Genomic DNA, 14847 nt, shown 5'->3' on the forward strand with positions numbered 1-14847 from the left:
CATATGCAGAATCAAAATCCAAAGAAGACGGGTATAAAAAATGGAGAAATTGTTTGAATATTAAATACAGTTTATCTTAAAATATTTAACGATCTTTTTCCTTTTAGAGATTCAGAAAAACGTGCTACTAAGGAAGGTACTTGGGGTAGACGTAATGGAGTAAGTTTGTAATATCAAATTTGGTGTATATCATATGACGTGTTACGATATTTATAAAATATTCTAAATAGGAGGGTCGCGAAGAAAAAGAGAAGGAACGACAAACTTGGCGATCGGATGAGGATAGAAGTCGACGAACTGAAAGATCGGCACCACGAATTCAACCCGCTCATTCTGGTAAATTTACTTCTATCTTTTTGTAGATAAATATATCTAAAGTGATCTTGACACAATATAATTTCTTTTTATAATGTAGAACAATATGGAGAGTCTAAAGGACAGCCCTCTTCTCGTGGAGGATTGGTACCCATAAGATGTCCTCCACGATCAAGTGATACTCGCGGTGGAGATAGGTAAATATGATTATCATTATTATTATTTTCCATTTGAAAAATGAGTACATATATTCTCTTATTTTTACAGAGATCGTAAAGAAAAAGAAAAAGATGACGTTAGTAGGATGCCAAAGGCAAAGGATGAACAAGCTCCAGTAAGTGGGAGGATCTTTTAATTACTCTTAATAACAATTATTACGATAATCTTTTCGTTTCAGAATTTCGTAGCTTCCAACAAGTATTCCATGCTACCTGATGATGTGGACCCCGACAATATTGATGATTAGTCCTAACCATTATACATCACCAATTAAATTGTGCCACATGCATCATAATTGGTCTATATATGCATATTATTAAGTTGTTTTACCTCTATTAAATACTTATCGAATTGATTCATGAATCAAACACTAAGCTCTTGGTATTACTTTACAGGAATTATTGTTGATTTGTATTTAATCTATTTTATTACTCTTAATATAATTATCTATCTACATATGTATTTACTTTATATTTCGATATGAACGTTCGGCATCATTAAATCGATGTGAAAATTCGGACAACTTTAGAATAACAAATTATATTGATTTTTTTTTTATTATTTAATTCTGGAGATAATTACATCTGTAAGACTTAGGAATTGGGACTTTATATGTTATACTTTATCCGCTGTACAGTTATTGTACGATATGTAACTCATTTACATGTAAAATAACAATGCCAATTTAGGAGGAAACAATTAAAATAATAAGTGTAATGGGAACTTACTTGATGTATTATATTCTATTGCCTAGAATTCGATATTTCGTAAAATCGTTTACAAAAAAATTGATCGACATCGAAAGATTGATACACTAACATGAGCACAGTATGGTATAAGCCATGACATGGTGTGAAATCATGATTTTAACAATCATTGTACCATGACAGTATAAGGAAGTTAAAACACGCCTGATAAATGCAAAATTTTGTTACAGTCATTTTATTATAATAACGATAAGTTTCTAAATAATTATGCTTCAAGCATATTTATATATTAAAAATTATGTATTTACAATCTCTTTTTGAGGTATGTACATATTGACTTTATTCTCATTTACTGCTGAGTAGTTTGTGCTAATTGGCGTAGTTGTTTCAATACAGTTTCTAAAAGTTTTTTCTTATCTCGTTCGCTTTTCTTTAGTACGGAGAATACTGTTTTTTTGTCGGATTCTTTTAATCTACAAGTGTATATGTTAAAAGTATAGATATCGATACGTAGCACAATATTACAATAAAATAAAAAGGCATGGTACATACTTCTCTAACAAAAGTACAGCCATGTTTGGAGTTACCAGATTATATTTGCTTGTTTCATGGCCATAGTCGTGAAAATAAGTAGGCCAGTCCCAACTCATGAATAAGTCTAGTAATTGTCTTAATTGTGCAAAATGCTGAAGCAAGGTACCTTCGGGTAAACCGGCTACAGGTTCTGAGGCAGCAAATTCTAAAAATTAAAATCTTTCTAATTTATGTTCGAATCAATTCAATATTGCCACAAAATATTTTGTAACCATATATTGTACATCTTATTTAAGAATAAAAAAGGAAAACACGTACGTTCACACTGTATTGTATCTAAATTGACTTGTTGAAGAGCACCCATAGATATTTGTTTCACATCTTCGCTAATTAATATTCCTAGTATAGATTTCGCTATATGAGAACAGGCAGATTTACAAGCCACTTGCGCAACTTCATCCTAAAATATAAACATTTAATTTTATCACATTCAAAATATTTGTATTTCAGATATTTCTGATAACATCAGGAATACGTACCGGTAAATTAGTAAAGCATGTAAAAGTACTTTGCAAAAATGCTATGAGATCGGTAATAAAACCAGATGCGTGTCCTTGAGGTTCTGCCAAGTTCCAATCGTAGTTTTCTAATTCTAAAAATTCGTCAAGCTTATTTTTCAATTTGTCGCAAATTTGTTTCTCAGCATCGTCTCTAGCGACTTTAAACATCGCTGATTCGACACCCATACTACTCAATTGCCCTTCATGTGGTGTTCTGCAAAATTTTTATTTGATATCATGATGAATCTATTCATAACTCATTGAACTCACCCCGTAATATTAGAGACAAATTCTTCTAAATACTTCGTAGATTTTTGAAGATAACCAGTATTTATTATAATTTGAACTACTTGTAAAAGCGCTAATGATGGTTTTCGAAATAGTGATGACAAGCAACCACTGAATGTTCTTGTTAATAATAAATTCGTCGATTTGCAAATCATTTCGTCTATTTCTGTTTGAGTAAAATTTAAATCTTCGGAAAATTTTAAACAAGCATAAATAAACTCTTTAACTTGTTGGTAAACTTTCGGAACCATATCCGAAAATGGAAATTTTTTAGGAAATTCTGCTTTTTGTAATTCTTCATCATGGTATGGAAATAAATCGAGAATATTATCATACTCTTCTTGCACTGTCACCTAAAATGTACCAATGTTCAGTATATACCAAAGTTTTTTAATTAAGACAACATGTAACACACCTGAATTGGTAAAAAACTATCTTCATCTAAAATATCCCTAAATACTTGAACCCAATGTTGCATTAGAACTTCATTGTAATGTACTCGAATTTCTTGTAGTAAGTCCCAAAGTTGCTCCACAGAATAGCCATAATTCTGTTCAGAAAAAGAAATAGTAAGGCAACATGTATGACATTGATAATAAATAAATTATGTATCAATTTCTTTACCCTTAAAGTTGTATTAAACAACATTATAAGATTTTTTATTTTTAGAATAAGTGTTGCATCGGTACAGTATGCCTAAAAAAAAACAGAACTTCGACATTTTGTTATCAGAATGGGTGCAGAATAATTTTATAGAATGAAACTTACAGAATGAGTACGTAACGCATTTACGATTTTAGATAGTGCCATTTGCCATAGTTCGTCTAAATAAGCACGTGCAACTAAGCCATTACCAGTATTTAAAATATGGTCTTCTACTACAAAAAATCCTACAATGCCTTGTAGGTATGTTTGATAGCCGCTTATACTCTCATGCTGAAAACGTAACGTATACAATTATCAATATTAGAAATTTATTTCAGTGATCCTGAATAATATTTACCATATTAATAGGCGATTGTAAAACTAATCTAGCTTGTTGTTTTCTTTGTTGTCTATAGTATGCTTTATAGTATGCTCCTTCGCGAAGAACAGTATAAATCTGCATACAACGATAAACGGGACTAAAATCCATTAAATCTTGAGCACTCAACTCTTCTTCTGATTCATTTGACATAGAGTTTGTTGTGTGTGATCTCCTCTTTTTCCAGCCAATAATCTCAGCTTCAATAGTTAACTGTTCTTGTGTCTAATATAGAAAGAAAACTAATGTATTACATATACAGCAGTTCATTTTTAAATTTCTAAATTTTACCTACATGTCTCATGGCAACTTCACCAATTTTTGGTGAATACTTTCTAATATTTTCTAAGAAGTCTCTTAAATCAGACATGGAAGCATCCTTTATATTTTCACGTAGTCTAAAATCATTGTAATCTATCAGTCACTTAATGTACCTTAATATGTCTGTATAAATTACTCTTTAGTTACATTCTGCTGTAAAAACAAATATTTTTTTATCTTATGATATTACTCACTGTGGAATTTGTTGAGTAATTTGTGAAGAAAATCTGTAATTTGTTACTTTTGGTAAGTCATGATGTTCTAGCTGCTCTAATGTCTTTAGTGCTGGATAATAACGTTTGTCTTTCAATTGTTTTTGTAATTTTGCATAGGCAGCTAAAACAGGAAGACACATAGTGAGACTGTCTACTGCAGCAGCCATATTACTTTCTACTTTGCGTGCTTTAACAAGCTCTTCTCCTTTTTCTATTACTTTGGTAGCAGTGGTAGTAATACGTTTATCAAGCTCCAATATTTCAGCCTACAGAAGAAGTATATTTTATAAGATTACATTCCCTTATTCTGTGTATTAAGTAAAGTTTAAAATGTTGACTAACATTAAGTTGTTGTGCTTGAGAACGAACTTGTAAAAGTTCTCGAATTGAATCAATGAAACCTTGATAGTGATGATTGCACATTCTTTCAATGTCTTTGTCATGTGTTTTGATACGCTCATCAAGCTTTTCCATGAATTTTTGATGTTCGTGACCATCGTAAATTGCTCTAAAAAAAAGAATGAAAAATAGTAATCTATCTTTTGTTTTAAATTTTCATTTTCCCAAAAAATGATTGACAGAGGTAGTACCTGAAAACAAGGCCTATACTATTAGTATCTGTAGATTCTATTTCATATAAAAGGTATTCGTGTTTTGGAACCATAGTTAACAATAGATTGTCAACTTGGTTAGTTGACAACCCTGACATAATACAACCCTAATTCAATTTTCTCTATTCTAATACGGGGGTGTGCACCCCCGTTTTCCACCCTTCTAGTGCGCATATGCACGGTAAATGTTGCATCTGCGTGAAGGGTTTGTTTCAGGGGCGCGACTTTTAACGAAATTCTCGATAAGGGGTAAATGTTTATTTAAATTTACGTACCGAAAAGTAGGACCCAAATAATCATCTATGCCTTCTATTTCTTGAATGAGCAGATCGTCTCGTTGCATTTTGATTAAATTCAATGATAACTCAAATGATAAAACGTCAAAAATTTTGGCAAATTAATTTGAGTGCCCTTATATTAACAAGGTCAAGTAATTTCCATTTGTTGTGTAACAATAAGCCGTGTCAGTGTACGAAATTAAATTCTACAGTTTAATTATAACATTTCCGTTATTAAAACTATTATTGTTCAAATGGCATTGTCAATATCGTTTAAACTGCCATCTTTGCAAAACGACATAACACTCTACCATATTTGATATATCGTGTATACGCATCATTATAAGTCGGTCGGTGAACTACCTAATTTAACGGTATAAAATATTTGCATTACACTACGGAACATAAATTTTAAAGAACGTTTCTTATACTACTCATTCGTTAAAAGGTAAATCTAGACTTAATGTATTTGTGTTTATTTCAATTTGTAGTTAGAAAAGTGAATTTTCGTGAATAATTTGTAATTGTTTAATCAGTAACGCATCAAACTAAACCAACCGTTAGTTGGGTATAATTATTATAAATATCTATGTTATTACAAAGTGTAGCATTTAAATTACAGACAAATTTTTATAAAATTACGAAGCTCGTTAAAGTTTCTAACAATTTATTATTTTATCTATAGTATTTATATTTTTTTCGATAAAGCTAGTAGCTAACAAAAAAAGGTAAGTATAGTTTGCTCGAATAAATCGTTCTGCACGAATGAAATATAACGAGTGAAAGACTTCTCCCATTCGAATATAGGAGTATTTAGTTTGTTCAGAAATAGTTATTGCACACTTTTATCGAGGAAGATTTCGAATGGGAGAAACCTTCTCCCCATGATATTCCCCTGAAGTCGAATAATTTACCCGAGCAGACCGTACGTGCATTTGGCGTCTGGGTTGGAGACGCCAAGACATCGGATGCAGTTTCTGTGCACTGTGAACCCCGGTTGATTCTCGCCTATTGATTGTATCATAGTAACAGCGTACTGGATATCCTTTTTCTACTCAATTTTTCGAGAAATTCAGTGAAGAAACGAAAGTAGCAAGGGAAACTAAAATACAAGTAAGTATATTCTCGTAAAGTTAATAACTATTTTCGAAGTCATTGGCGCGCAAGTACTCCATGTTCTACTATCTGAGATTTGTTTTAGAATTTACAAAGAATCCATTACGAAAATCTATTATCTTAATATATTAAATTACTGCTTTATCAACTATCTTTACGATAAAATACATTTGAAACACTAATTACGCACAACTTTTTGCCTCCATTTTATATAATACGTATTAACGAATTTTTCAAGTGTAAAAAGAGTTTTGTGTACGTCTGAATTTTTAGGTAAAAAATGACTCCGGAAGGGTATACGCGCGTTTATGTCGGCGGATTAAACGAAAGCATTAAAAAGGAAGATCTCCAGACAGAATTTGAAAAGTATGGCAAGCTAAACAAAGTATGGGTTGCTTTCAACCCACCAGGTTTTGCATTTATCGAATTTCTAAATATGAATGAAGCAGAACTTGCTTGCAGCAATATGAATGGTGCAGAGATTATGGGTGCTAAATTAAGGGTGGAAATTTCACGGGGTAGAGGTCGTGGTGGAGGCAGGGGTGGTATGGGAGGATTCAGAGGAAGTCGAGGTGGTGCTGCTAGGGGATATGGTTCTGCTGCCTCCATTGCATTCAATTACAGAGGAAATAATATGTATGCAGATTATGGAGGTTATTATGCAGGCAAGGGTGGTGGAAGTAGGAGTAGAGACTACTATGGAGAAGATTATATGACCAATCGTACCAGTGGGTATGTTACACGAGATGGATATACACAAGATGTTTATAATAGCGGAGATCCCAATGCTGATTATTATACCAACAAAGGCACTGGCACATCAAGGTACCGAAGCCGTTCCCCAGCTGGTCGTGGCAGGTACTAATAATACCCAGTCCTTGTAAAATGACTCTAAGTTATCTTGTACTCACATAAATTCAATGAAATTACTTTTCTGAATTAAATCTTCAAAGATATACAGTGAGAATTGATTTACCAATGTTAGTAAAAAATAAACACTTGGTCATGTTTTAAACATAAAAAATTCTGGGTCAAATAGAATATGTATTGTTAGAGAGATGAGCATTATGGGCAGATAAAATATGAATAATATTATTTATTTTTTAATAGTTAAATATCATGTTTAACATTCAAGTTGAATCTGCAATGATTTTAGTGCAAAAGATATGAATATACAGAAAGAAAATAAATTAATTGTATGATAATAACATTAGCAATTGGCACTGAATAAATTTGTTGCATGTGCAGATATAGAATGCAAGTATGAAAATACTTTCAACTAATGAGAGTTATCTGCCAGGTGAAGGCAAAAATTGTGTGACATTCTATTTTGCACTTCCATGTTCACAGTCATCGTCATCTTCGTGAATGCACATAAAAGATCTACACTGCATTGCCAATCTGAACTGCGGGCCAATCAGCCGCCCACCCTGATGACTACATTTCTATCCAATCTACGCAGCGACCTGTATATAGACAAGAACTACCATTGCAGATCAAGTTGTGCAATACCATTTGTATAGTATACTTTAGTTCTACAGTTTGTAATCGTTTTCAGAAACATTACTCATTACTCATAAACAAAAGCGTTACTGCAAACTTTATATAACATGAAAATGAATCGTGAACGAAATTTGAATTGAGCTATATGATCGTAGTCTAAAGTATTTATATACACAATTTCAATCTTATTTAAATCTGGGGTATTACACATATTTTATAGTTTTGAATAAGTTTTTTACGTATATATTTTTTTGTGTACTTTTTTAAGTTTCTTACTATAGAGGAACCGGAAAAAATATAGCTGAAAGAAGGTTAACATACATTATAAAAGGATAAGATTTTTCATAACTAATATCTTTCCGTTTTTTTTTCTTATTATTAACATTAATACTTATTGTCTATAATTTTATATCATCCATTATAGACATATATGTTATTTAACCCTTTCGCTACGGCAGTTCGCTCCGCCGGAGCGCCGCCACTGAACGGGACTCCACGCCAAAAGTGTACACATTGCGCGTGGCCAGTCTTCGGCGTTCGTGTTTACGTCTTACGTCTTCGACTTCGGTTTTTTCCTGCCGGCATATAAAATAAGGGAAAATGACTTTCTGTTAATTGCACGGGATTATCATTGCCTCTTCGTTGATGTTGAATTAAATTTCGATGATACTTTTCAAGTATTTCCTTTATGTCGCATAGATGCCGTATATATCCGGCGCTCGTACACACAGGTCGTCGCGTGGATGCCGTATATATCCGGCGTTCGTAATGAAAGGGTTAATGAATAGTAATAATATTATTTAAAAAACGAAAAAAAGCAAGGAAAATGCCAATTTTAGCCAAATGCACATTACTGCTCGTATATATATTGGATTGTGCAACTTCGTCCTAAGAATTTTTATACGCCATGCAAAACCGAGGTTTAAAAAGCTGCAAAATTGTTTCGTTATATATAATTTAAATCATGGCCTTGAAGTATATGTGCAGAAATAGTATTGCATTTGGAAACTTTGGAGTATTTATTACTATGGATACTCAAGTGAAAGATAAGGACATTATGGTAATAATGTTTGCCATTGCTGTAAATGATATGGAATTGGATATGTATTAAATGATTTGCTCTCACTACTATCCGCCACCCTGCCTGCCTGCTTGCCTACTTTCTTAGAGTTTTCAATATTTACTGGTTTCTTATTTAAATTGATAGAGGAACTTAAAAATTTTCGTCGCAATAGTTACAACGTTTGAACAATAGTTTCGAAATTTATATTAGTAGATAGTAATTCATATACGTATGGATAAATGAAAAAACTTAAGTGACGATTTTTATACATTTTTTATACTTCTAATAATATGTGGAACATTAACGTAAGTATTACAGTATAAATACAAAAACAGAAGCTAAAAGTCTTACATAAGAAATACTTTAATATTGACAGTATAATCAAATAATATTGTGTGGACTGAAATATTAATCGTCTTATTATTTGTTTTTTTTTTATATCAATTATACTGTTAATATTAATTATAATAATTCATCGTAAGAAATAATAAATGCAAATGGTTTATTTCTTACATACATATCTTCAAAATTGAACATTATTTTATAGAAGCTAATAAATTGGACCTCCGTTCGGTATTTTGAAATAGTGCTCTAATTAATTGTTTAACTTGTGGTGCTGTAAATTCTCGCGCGAGTGGTCCTTTACCGCCGCCCCACCTAAATTCGATTTCTTTCAACGATGCACCCAATACTTGAATCAATTCTAAAAATTTTGCCCATTTTTTAACGTGTTGATGGATCTTCTGAGGATCCTGAAAGCACAATATAATTGTTAATATTATCAACGAGAAGTATTACAACTTCAGCTTAATATTATAGAATTCCTATGGAATTCTCAACGAGATAGTTTCGTCGTAAATTAATTTCAATGTAATCTTTTTATATAAATTAGTTTTAAATAAAAGTTTTTAGAATATTAAATCATATTTTTTCGATATAACTTACCGGAAATATTTGCGGTGCACGTTTAACAATCATATTAAATAATGTTACTAAGTCGGTTGCAACATCAGCGGGAATGTCTTCGACAGATATCACTCTAATTACTAAGTCTTCAACCATGGAATTCATAATGCATCCTAAAATATCCTTTGGTTATCAATCAATTAAATATGGACAAATATAAAACATAAAAAATATAAACTCACCTACAGCCCTGCAATAAATATTTACAGGTAACACATCTACCCAAACTGTTTTTAATAATTCTAATTGTCTAATGCACTGTCTTATTGCGCGTTCAGTGCTAGGATGTAATTCAGATATTTGACCCAATGCTGATAAACCTTATATTAAAATAAAGGAAATCTCAATTATTCATTATTTATCAGTATCGCATACCGCTATATTAAAAAGAAAAATGTGCATGGTTACTAACCGGACTCTTTGAGAATATCAAAAATGATATTTCGTTGGTATTTCATGTGTTCTAAGAACCACGATGATCCGATACCACGTAATACTAATACTTGATCAGCGAAAGTTAAATTAAGATTCTGTAAGGATTCCGGCAAGTTATCTCTATATTCGTGTGCCAATGTGAGAAGATGATGCGCGAGATACATGCAATTATTATGAAACACAGCTAAATAAAGAAATACAGATGATCACTTTAAAAAAATCAGTTTGGTTTAAATGCAATGTACATTGAATCAGTAGTTTCTCACCAACTTGTTGCGGTATCGTTTCTAAAAATTTTCGATGATGTTCAGGTACCAATCCTGCATACATTTCAAAAACATTTCTACATGTATAAAATAATTGAACTGCGCAAGAATCTGAACTATTGCATGCTTCGTCTAAAATGTTTCTTGCCAGATTTAGTGTTTCTTTTGCACTTTTGCTAAAATACAATTAACCACATAAATGATCTTTATAAACTTAACTAAAAACGACTTTTTCGGAAAGATTTCTCTACCTTATCTGACATTTAGGGAGTTGAAATGTATTCTCGTTTAATTTCTTATCTATCTGCATTTCGCTACATTCATTCGCCTCTTCTGGAAATTTAAGTGCTTCCTAAACACAGTATTGAAAAATATAATTTGTGATATACATTCTGTTCCATCATAATAGTTTAAAATAAATGTACCTGTGGCTCATAAGTAATGCAATCGTGCAAATCTTTTTTCATGATGCTTCTTGCTTTTGCTAGCAAATCTTGACAAATTTTTTTAATAAACACTTTGTCTATATTTTTCGTATATTCAGACAAGAAAAGTTCATCGTTTGTGATAAAACCTAAAATATCAAACGGTGGTTATTACGATCACGTTTAATGATTAAAATAATAAAATAAATGTTCGCAAGTTTTCTACCAATTTTGACCAAGAAATATTGAAAATCATCGATCGCTTGAACGATTGGCGTAAAATTTTTCAGATCGGCGCTCGACATTGGTGTAATTCGCGAAATGCAATCAGCCGTTAACGACTTCGACAATCGTCCCAGCAAATGTGGCTGTATCTGTTTCAGGAACGTTTCGTCATCGTATATCGTGAAATTAAAATGCTGATGAAGAAACTTGAACAGCAGTTCTAAATTGTAAAGGACGCATTTGTAACCAGGTGATTTCTTTCTGACTAATATTTCAACGGTGAAGACTTTCTCCTCGGCAACGTACACGGAACAATCGTCGTTAATAATCGGGCTAATTACATAATCCATGAGCATCATCGCGAACGAGTGCAAATCACTGGAGAGGTTATCGATGTGATGCAAGCCCTGCATTATATCTTGTATATCGTCAAATTCATTTTTCACGCTCAACGTGATGATTTTTGCGTCTTTATCATAGATACCGGTCCAACAAATTCGTTCGTGCAATAGTAGCGACATATCGGATAAAAAGGAAGTATATAAATTTAAATGTTCTTCCTCGATCGCTGTGTAAATATCGAGATCGCGTAAATCAGTTTGCGGATTGTGCAGGATGCTTTGTGTGCGACGCAATGCCTTAGCGGCGTCTACATATCGTTTTTCTTCTTGATAACTTTTTATGGATTTAATACATTCGTGTAGAGTTACAAGTTGATTAGAAAGTTGCAGCATCATGTTTGATTCTTTTAGCGCTTGCGAAAAGGTTTCTAATTCTTTGGTGGAGCTGGATAACTCCATTTTAACCTGAAATAAGTAATACACGATAGCAAATTGTTTATGCTTTGTACAATGGTTTTCAGAATATTAAATTTAAGAGCATACCTGATGATCTATCCTTTTCTGCAACTCGTTCATCTCATCGAGTAATTTTTCACCTTTCGATACCAAGTGCTGATCTCTCGTGAGTTTCGCCGTGAATTCGACATAATTATCATCCATAAAATCTTTGACATCATATTTTAATTTCGTTATTTCCTTCTGTATTTCTGCTATTTTCTCGCTCAAATTATTTTTTTCTATCTTTCCTAATTAAAGATAAATAAATTTGAAATCTATGTAAAATGTTATGTACTAATAAATTAATAAAAAAACATACGAGATGATAGCAGTATATCGTATCTTATTTTAACTTTTTCGCGGTTAATTTTGTACTTCGATTACAGTTATTAATCGCATTTGTGTATGTTAATTTGTACACGTACCTGCTGTGATCAGCACCTCAGTTAAAAATGATGTCATTTTGACAGAGTCCCTTCGCAGATATTCACTGCAAGTAACAATCAATTAATCGTTACACCATTAACATGACACGAAGTATAATTATTTCACGTTTACATGGTAATATTTAAATAATGGTAAGTCGTAAAAACTAAAATAACCTCCGCTGCACCGGTTTACATTCTATCTCAGTTTCATGCAGCTTTGATAATGCGCAACGGTTGTCAGAGCGACATCTGTCACTATTATGTAGCGCCAATGGCGGAACTGTGTCCGACCATTACTTATTTCGAAACTGTTAGTTTAAAAGGAAGCAAATTTGCGAAAATGATTTACATACAATTAAAACAAATAATTTTTTATTCATTTTCTAAAACTATCAACTCTAAAATTCATTAGCGTTAGTACGAAACACTATACAAACTATTATATTTAACGTACAGGTTCTTAAAACAATGCTCTGTTTTTCTCATATGTTTTGTGTACAAAATTTAGAATTAAATAACTGTCGAAAAAAACTATAGAACTGACAGCACATAAGTTATAAGCATATTAATAGTACAGATCAGGTACACAGAATAGACCTTATATTTATCATCACAGACGACGTACAGGATAGACCTAACACCTTATGATACATTGTGTCCACAGTACGGGGGCCGAGAAGACCCTTACCATTTACGTGCCGCTTCCAACGTTACCGATTTAGCAGAGATTGCAACATTAATGGCGGTTGGAATTATTTAACTATGAAATTACAAATAAGAAAGTAACGTAATTGTTTATTAGTAAATGATGCAGTACTACTGCTGTCAAAAGATCATGAACTGTTATACTCACTTAATCCAACATTAGTCGTGCTTATTACGAAAGATAATTCGTCCAGGTATTTAGCAATACAGAAATGAATTAGACAAGGAAAGGAATAGGGGTAGGCAAGGATCGGAATAGGGGTAGCCAAGAATAGGAATAGTGCTGTGCGTTAGACAAGGAAAGATATATGTATAGACAAAGACGGAAAATTTGAAATCTGAAACTAGCACCATCTCGCGTTTAGTGACGTGAACTACGATTTCTTAATAGGAAAACAGGATATAAACAGAGCTATTAGACAAGGAAAGCACTAGTGTGCGAGAAGGACAGAGAGAAAACGTTTCCTATTGGCTGGTAGGCCGCCATGCTCCATCTCTCACGCGCTGTATCAATACGGTCAGGGAAAAATCATTAATAACTCATTAATTAGGATAATTTTGTGAACTTTTAGGACTGAAGAATATAGTCTGGACCTTTAGCTAGTTTTTCATATAAATTTTAATGCACTAGACCCATCCAGGAATTAGTTATTAATAATTTTAGTACGGGTTGTTGGCAAATTTAGTACGGGATACCGTGCATTCTTCTCGTTTTTCATTAATTTTGTAACTTTTGGCAAATAATTTATGCACTTTCATGTATGCATTCGAAAGGCTATTCCTTTAACTACTTTCTCATATAGTTTTTATTAACACATTCGTCGTAATTTGCGAGATATTAAACATTATTTGGGTAAATACTGCACTCGTCGCATTCAAGCGTAATAGTTTTCCGTTATTTTCATTAATAACTCAATAATTAGGATGATTTTGTGAACTTTTACAATTGAAGAATGAAGTGTGGACTTTTAGCAACTTTCTCACATAGATTTTAATGCACTAGACCCTTTTAACAATTAATTATTAACAATTTTAGTACGTGATGTCGGAACGATACCGCATACCTTTACGGTTTCTCAATAATTTCATAGCTTTCTACTAAATTCCCATGTAACTAACTATATGCATCTGAAAGGCAACTCCCTTAGCTACATTCTCATATACTTTTTATTAACATATTCGGTTTAGTGTAAGAGTTATTAAACATTATATGAGAGAATCACCTATTCACCATACTCGAGTATAGTCAACTGTTATAAACAATTGCTAATATCTAATAAACCACACCACTTACGGTTACCAAACTAATTGCAGAATATAAATAAAAGTCCATTCTACATTCTACATGCTTCAAAGTGCATAATCAATCACGCATTTCCATTGAAATATCGAAAATGTGTAACGCTTGAATGCGACGGGTGTAATACTCACCTAAAGAATATTAAGTAACTACCAAATCACAAGGAGTATGTTAATAAAAATTATATGAGAATACAGCCAAAAAAGTTACCTTTCAGATGCATATAGTTAGTTACATGAGAATTTAGTAGAAAGCTATGAAATTATTGAAAAACCGTAATGGAACTTGACGGTATGCGGTATTGTTTCCGACATCATGTACTAAAATTGTTAATAACTAATTACTGAAAGAGTTCAGTGCAATACAAACTATATGTGAAAGTTGCTGAAAGTCTATACTTCATTCTTCAATTCTAAAAGTTCACAGATTCATCCTAATTAATGAGTTATTAATGATTTCTCCCTGATTGACTTGGTATAGCGCGTGAGAGGTGCAGCATGGCGG

The 14847-nt window shown here is 32.4% G+C and overlaps 4 protein-coding genes across 4 annotated transcripts in view; 2 read left to right on the plus strand and 2 right to left on the minus strand.

Moving 5' to 3' along the window:
* Nucleotides 1–788, plus strand: part of LOC108577494 (eukaryotic translation initiation factor 4B-like) — a gene marked incomplete at its 5' end in the record, with an annotated part of 2367 nt that extends 1579 nt beyond the window's left edge. The window contains 6 exons of the mRNA XM_017940655.1: nt 3–31; nt 108–159; nt 231–336; nt 416–512; nt 583–649; nt 713–788. Of these exons, the coding sequence (XP_017796144.1) occupies nt 3–31; nt 108–159; nt 231–336; nt 416–512; nt 583–649; nt 713–781 (420 nt within the window). The remainder of the gene's footprint in view (nt 1–2; nt 32–107; nt 160–230; nt 337–415; nt 513–582; nt 650–712) is intronic.
* Nucleotides 789–1590: 802 nt separating this feature from the next.
* Nucleotides 1591–5157, minus strand: LOC108578438 (exocyst complex component 6B). Its single transcript, XM_017941780.1, has 13 exons — nt 5070–5157; nt 4526–4691; nt 4163–4449; nt 3943–4045; nt 3627–3872; nt 3392–3559; nt 3248–3319; nt 3039–3173; nt 2606–2976; nt 2315–2549; nt 2094–2235; nt 1794–1980; nt 1591–1714 (listed from the first exon to the last, which is right to left on the minus strand). The coding sequence occupies exons 1-13, from the start codon at nt 5135–5137 to the stop codon at nt 1591–1593; spliced, it is 2304 nt and encodes a 767-aa protein (XP_017797269.1). The 5' UTR covers nt 5138–5157.
* A 334-nt stretch (nt 5158–5491) lies between these two features.
* Nucleotides 5492–7649, plus strand: LOC108578440 (RNA-binding protein Rsf1). The gene is made up of 4 exons (XM_017941783.1): nt 5492–5520; nt 5995–6185; nt 6462–7046; nt 7539–7649. The coding sequence occupies exons 3-4, from the start codon at nt 6469–6471 to the stop codon at nt 7564–7566; spliced, it is 606 nt and encodes a 201-aa protein (XP_017797272.1). The 5' UTR covers nt 5492–5520; nt 5995–6185; nt 6462–6468; the 3' UTR covers nt 7567–7649.
* A 1555-nt stretch (nt 7650–9204) lies between these two features.
* On the minus strand, nt 9205–12537 carry LOC108578439 (centromere/kinetochore protein zw10 homolog). Its single transcript, XM_017941782.1, has 10 exons — nt 12336–12537; nt 11956–12158; nt 11073–11877; nt 10847–10995; nt 10673–10773; nt 10422–10597; nt 10133–10339; nt 9903–10040; nt 9700–9833; nt 9205–9506 (listed from the first exon to the last, which is right to left on the minus strand). Exons 1-10 carry the CDS (start codon nt 12370–12372, stop codon nt 9291–9293), a joined length of 2166 nt encoding a protein of 721 aa, XP_017797271.1. The 5' UTR covers nt 12373–12537; the 3' UTR covers nt 9205–9290.
* Nucleotides 12538–14847: the final 2310 nt, after the last annotated feature.

The sequence above is a fragment of the Habropoda laboriosa genome, unplaced genomic scaffold (genome assembly GCF_001263275.1).
Source record: "Habropoda laboriosa isolate 0110345459 unplaced genomic scaffold, ASM126327v1 scaffold5, whole genome shotgun sequence".
Classification (NCBI taxonomy): Eukaryota; Metazoa; Arthropoda; class Insecta; order Hymenoptera; family Apidae; genus Habropoda; species Habropoda laboriosa.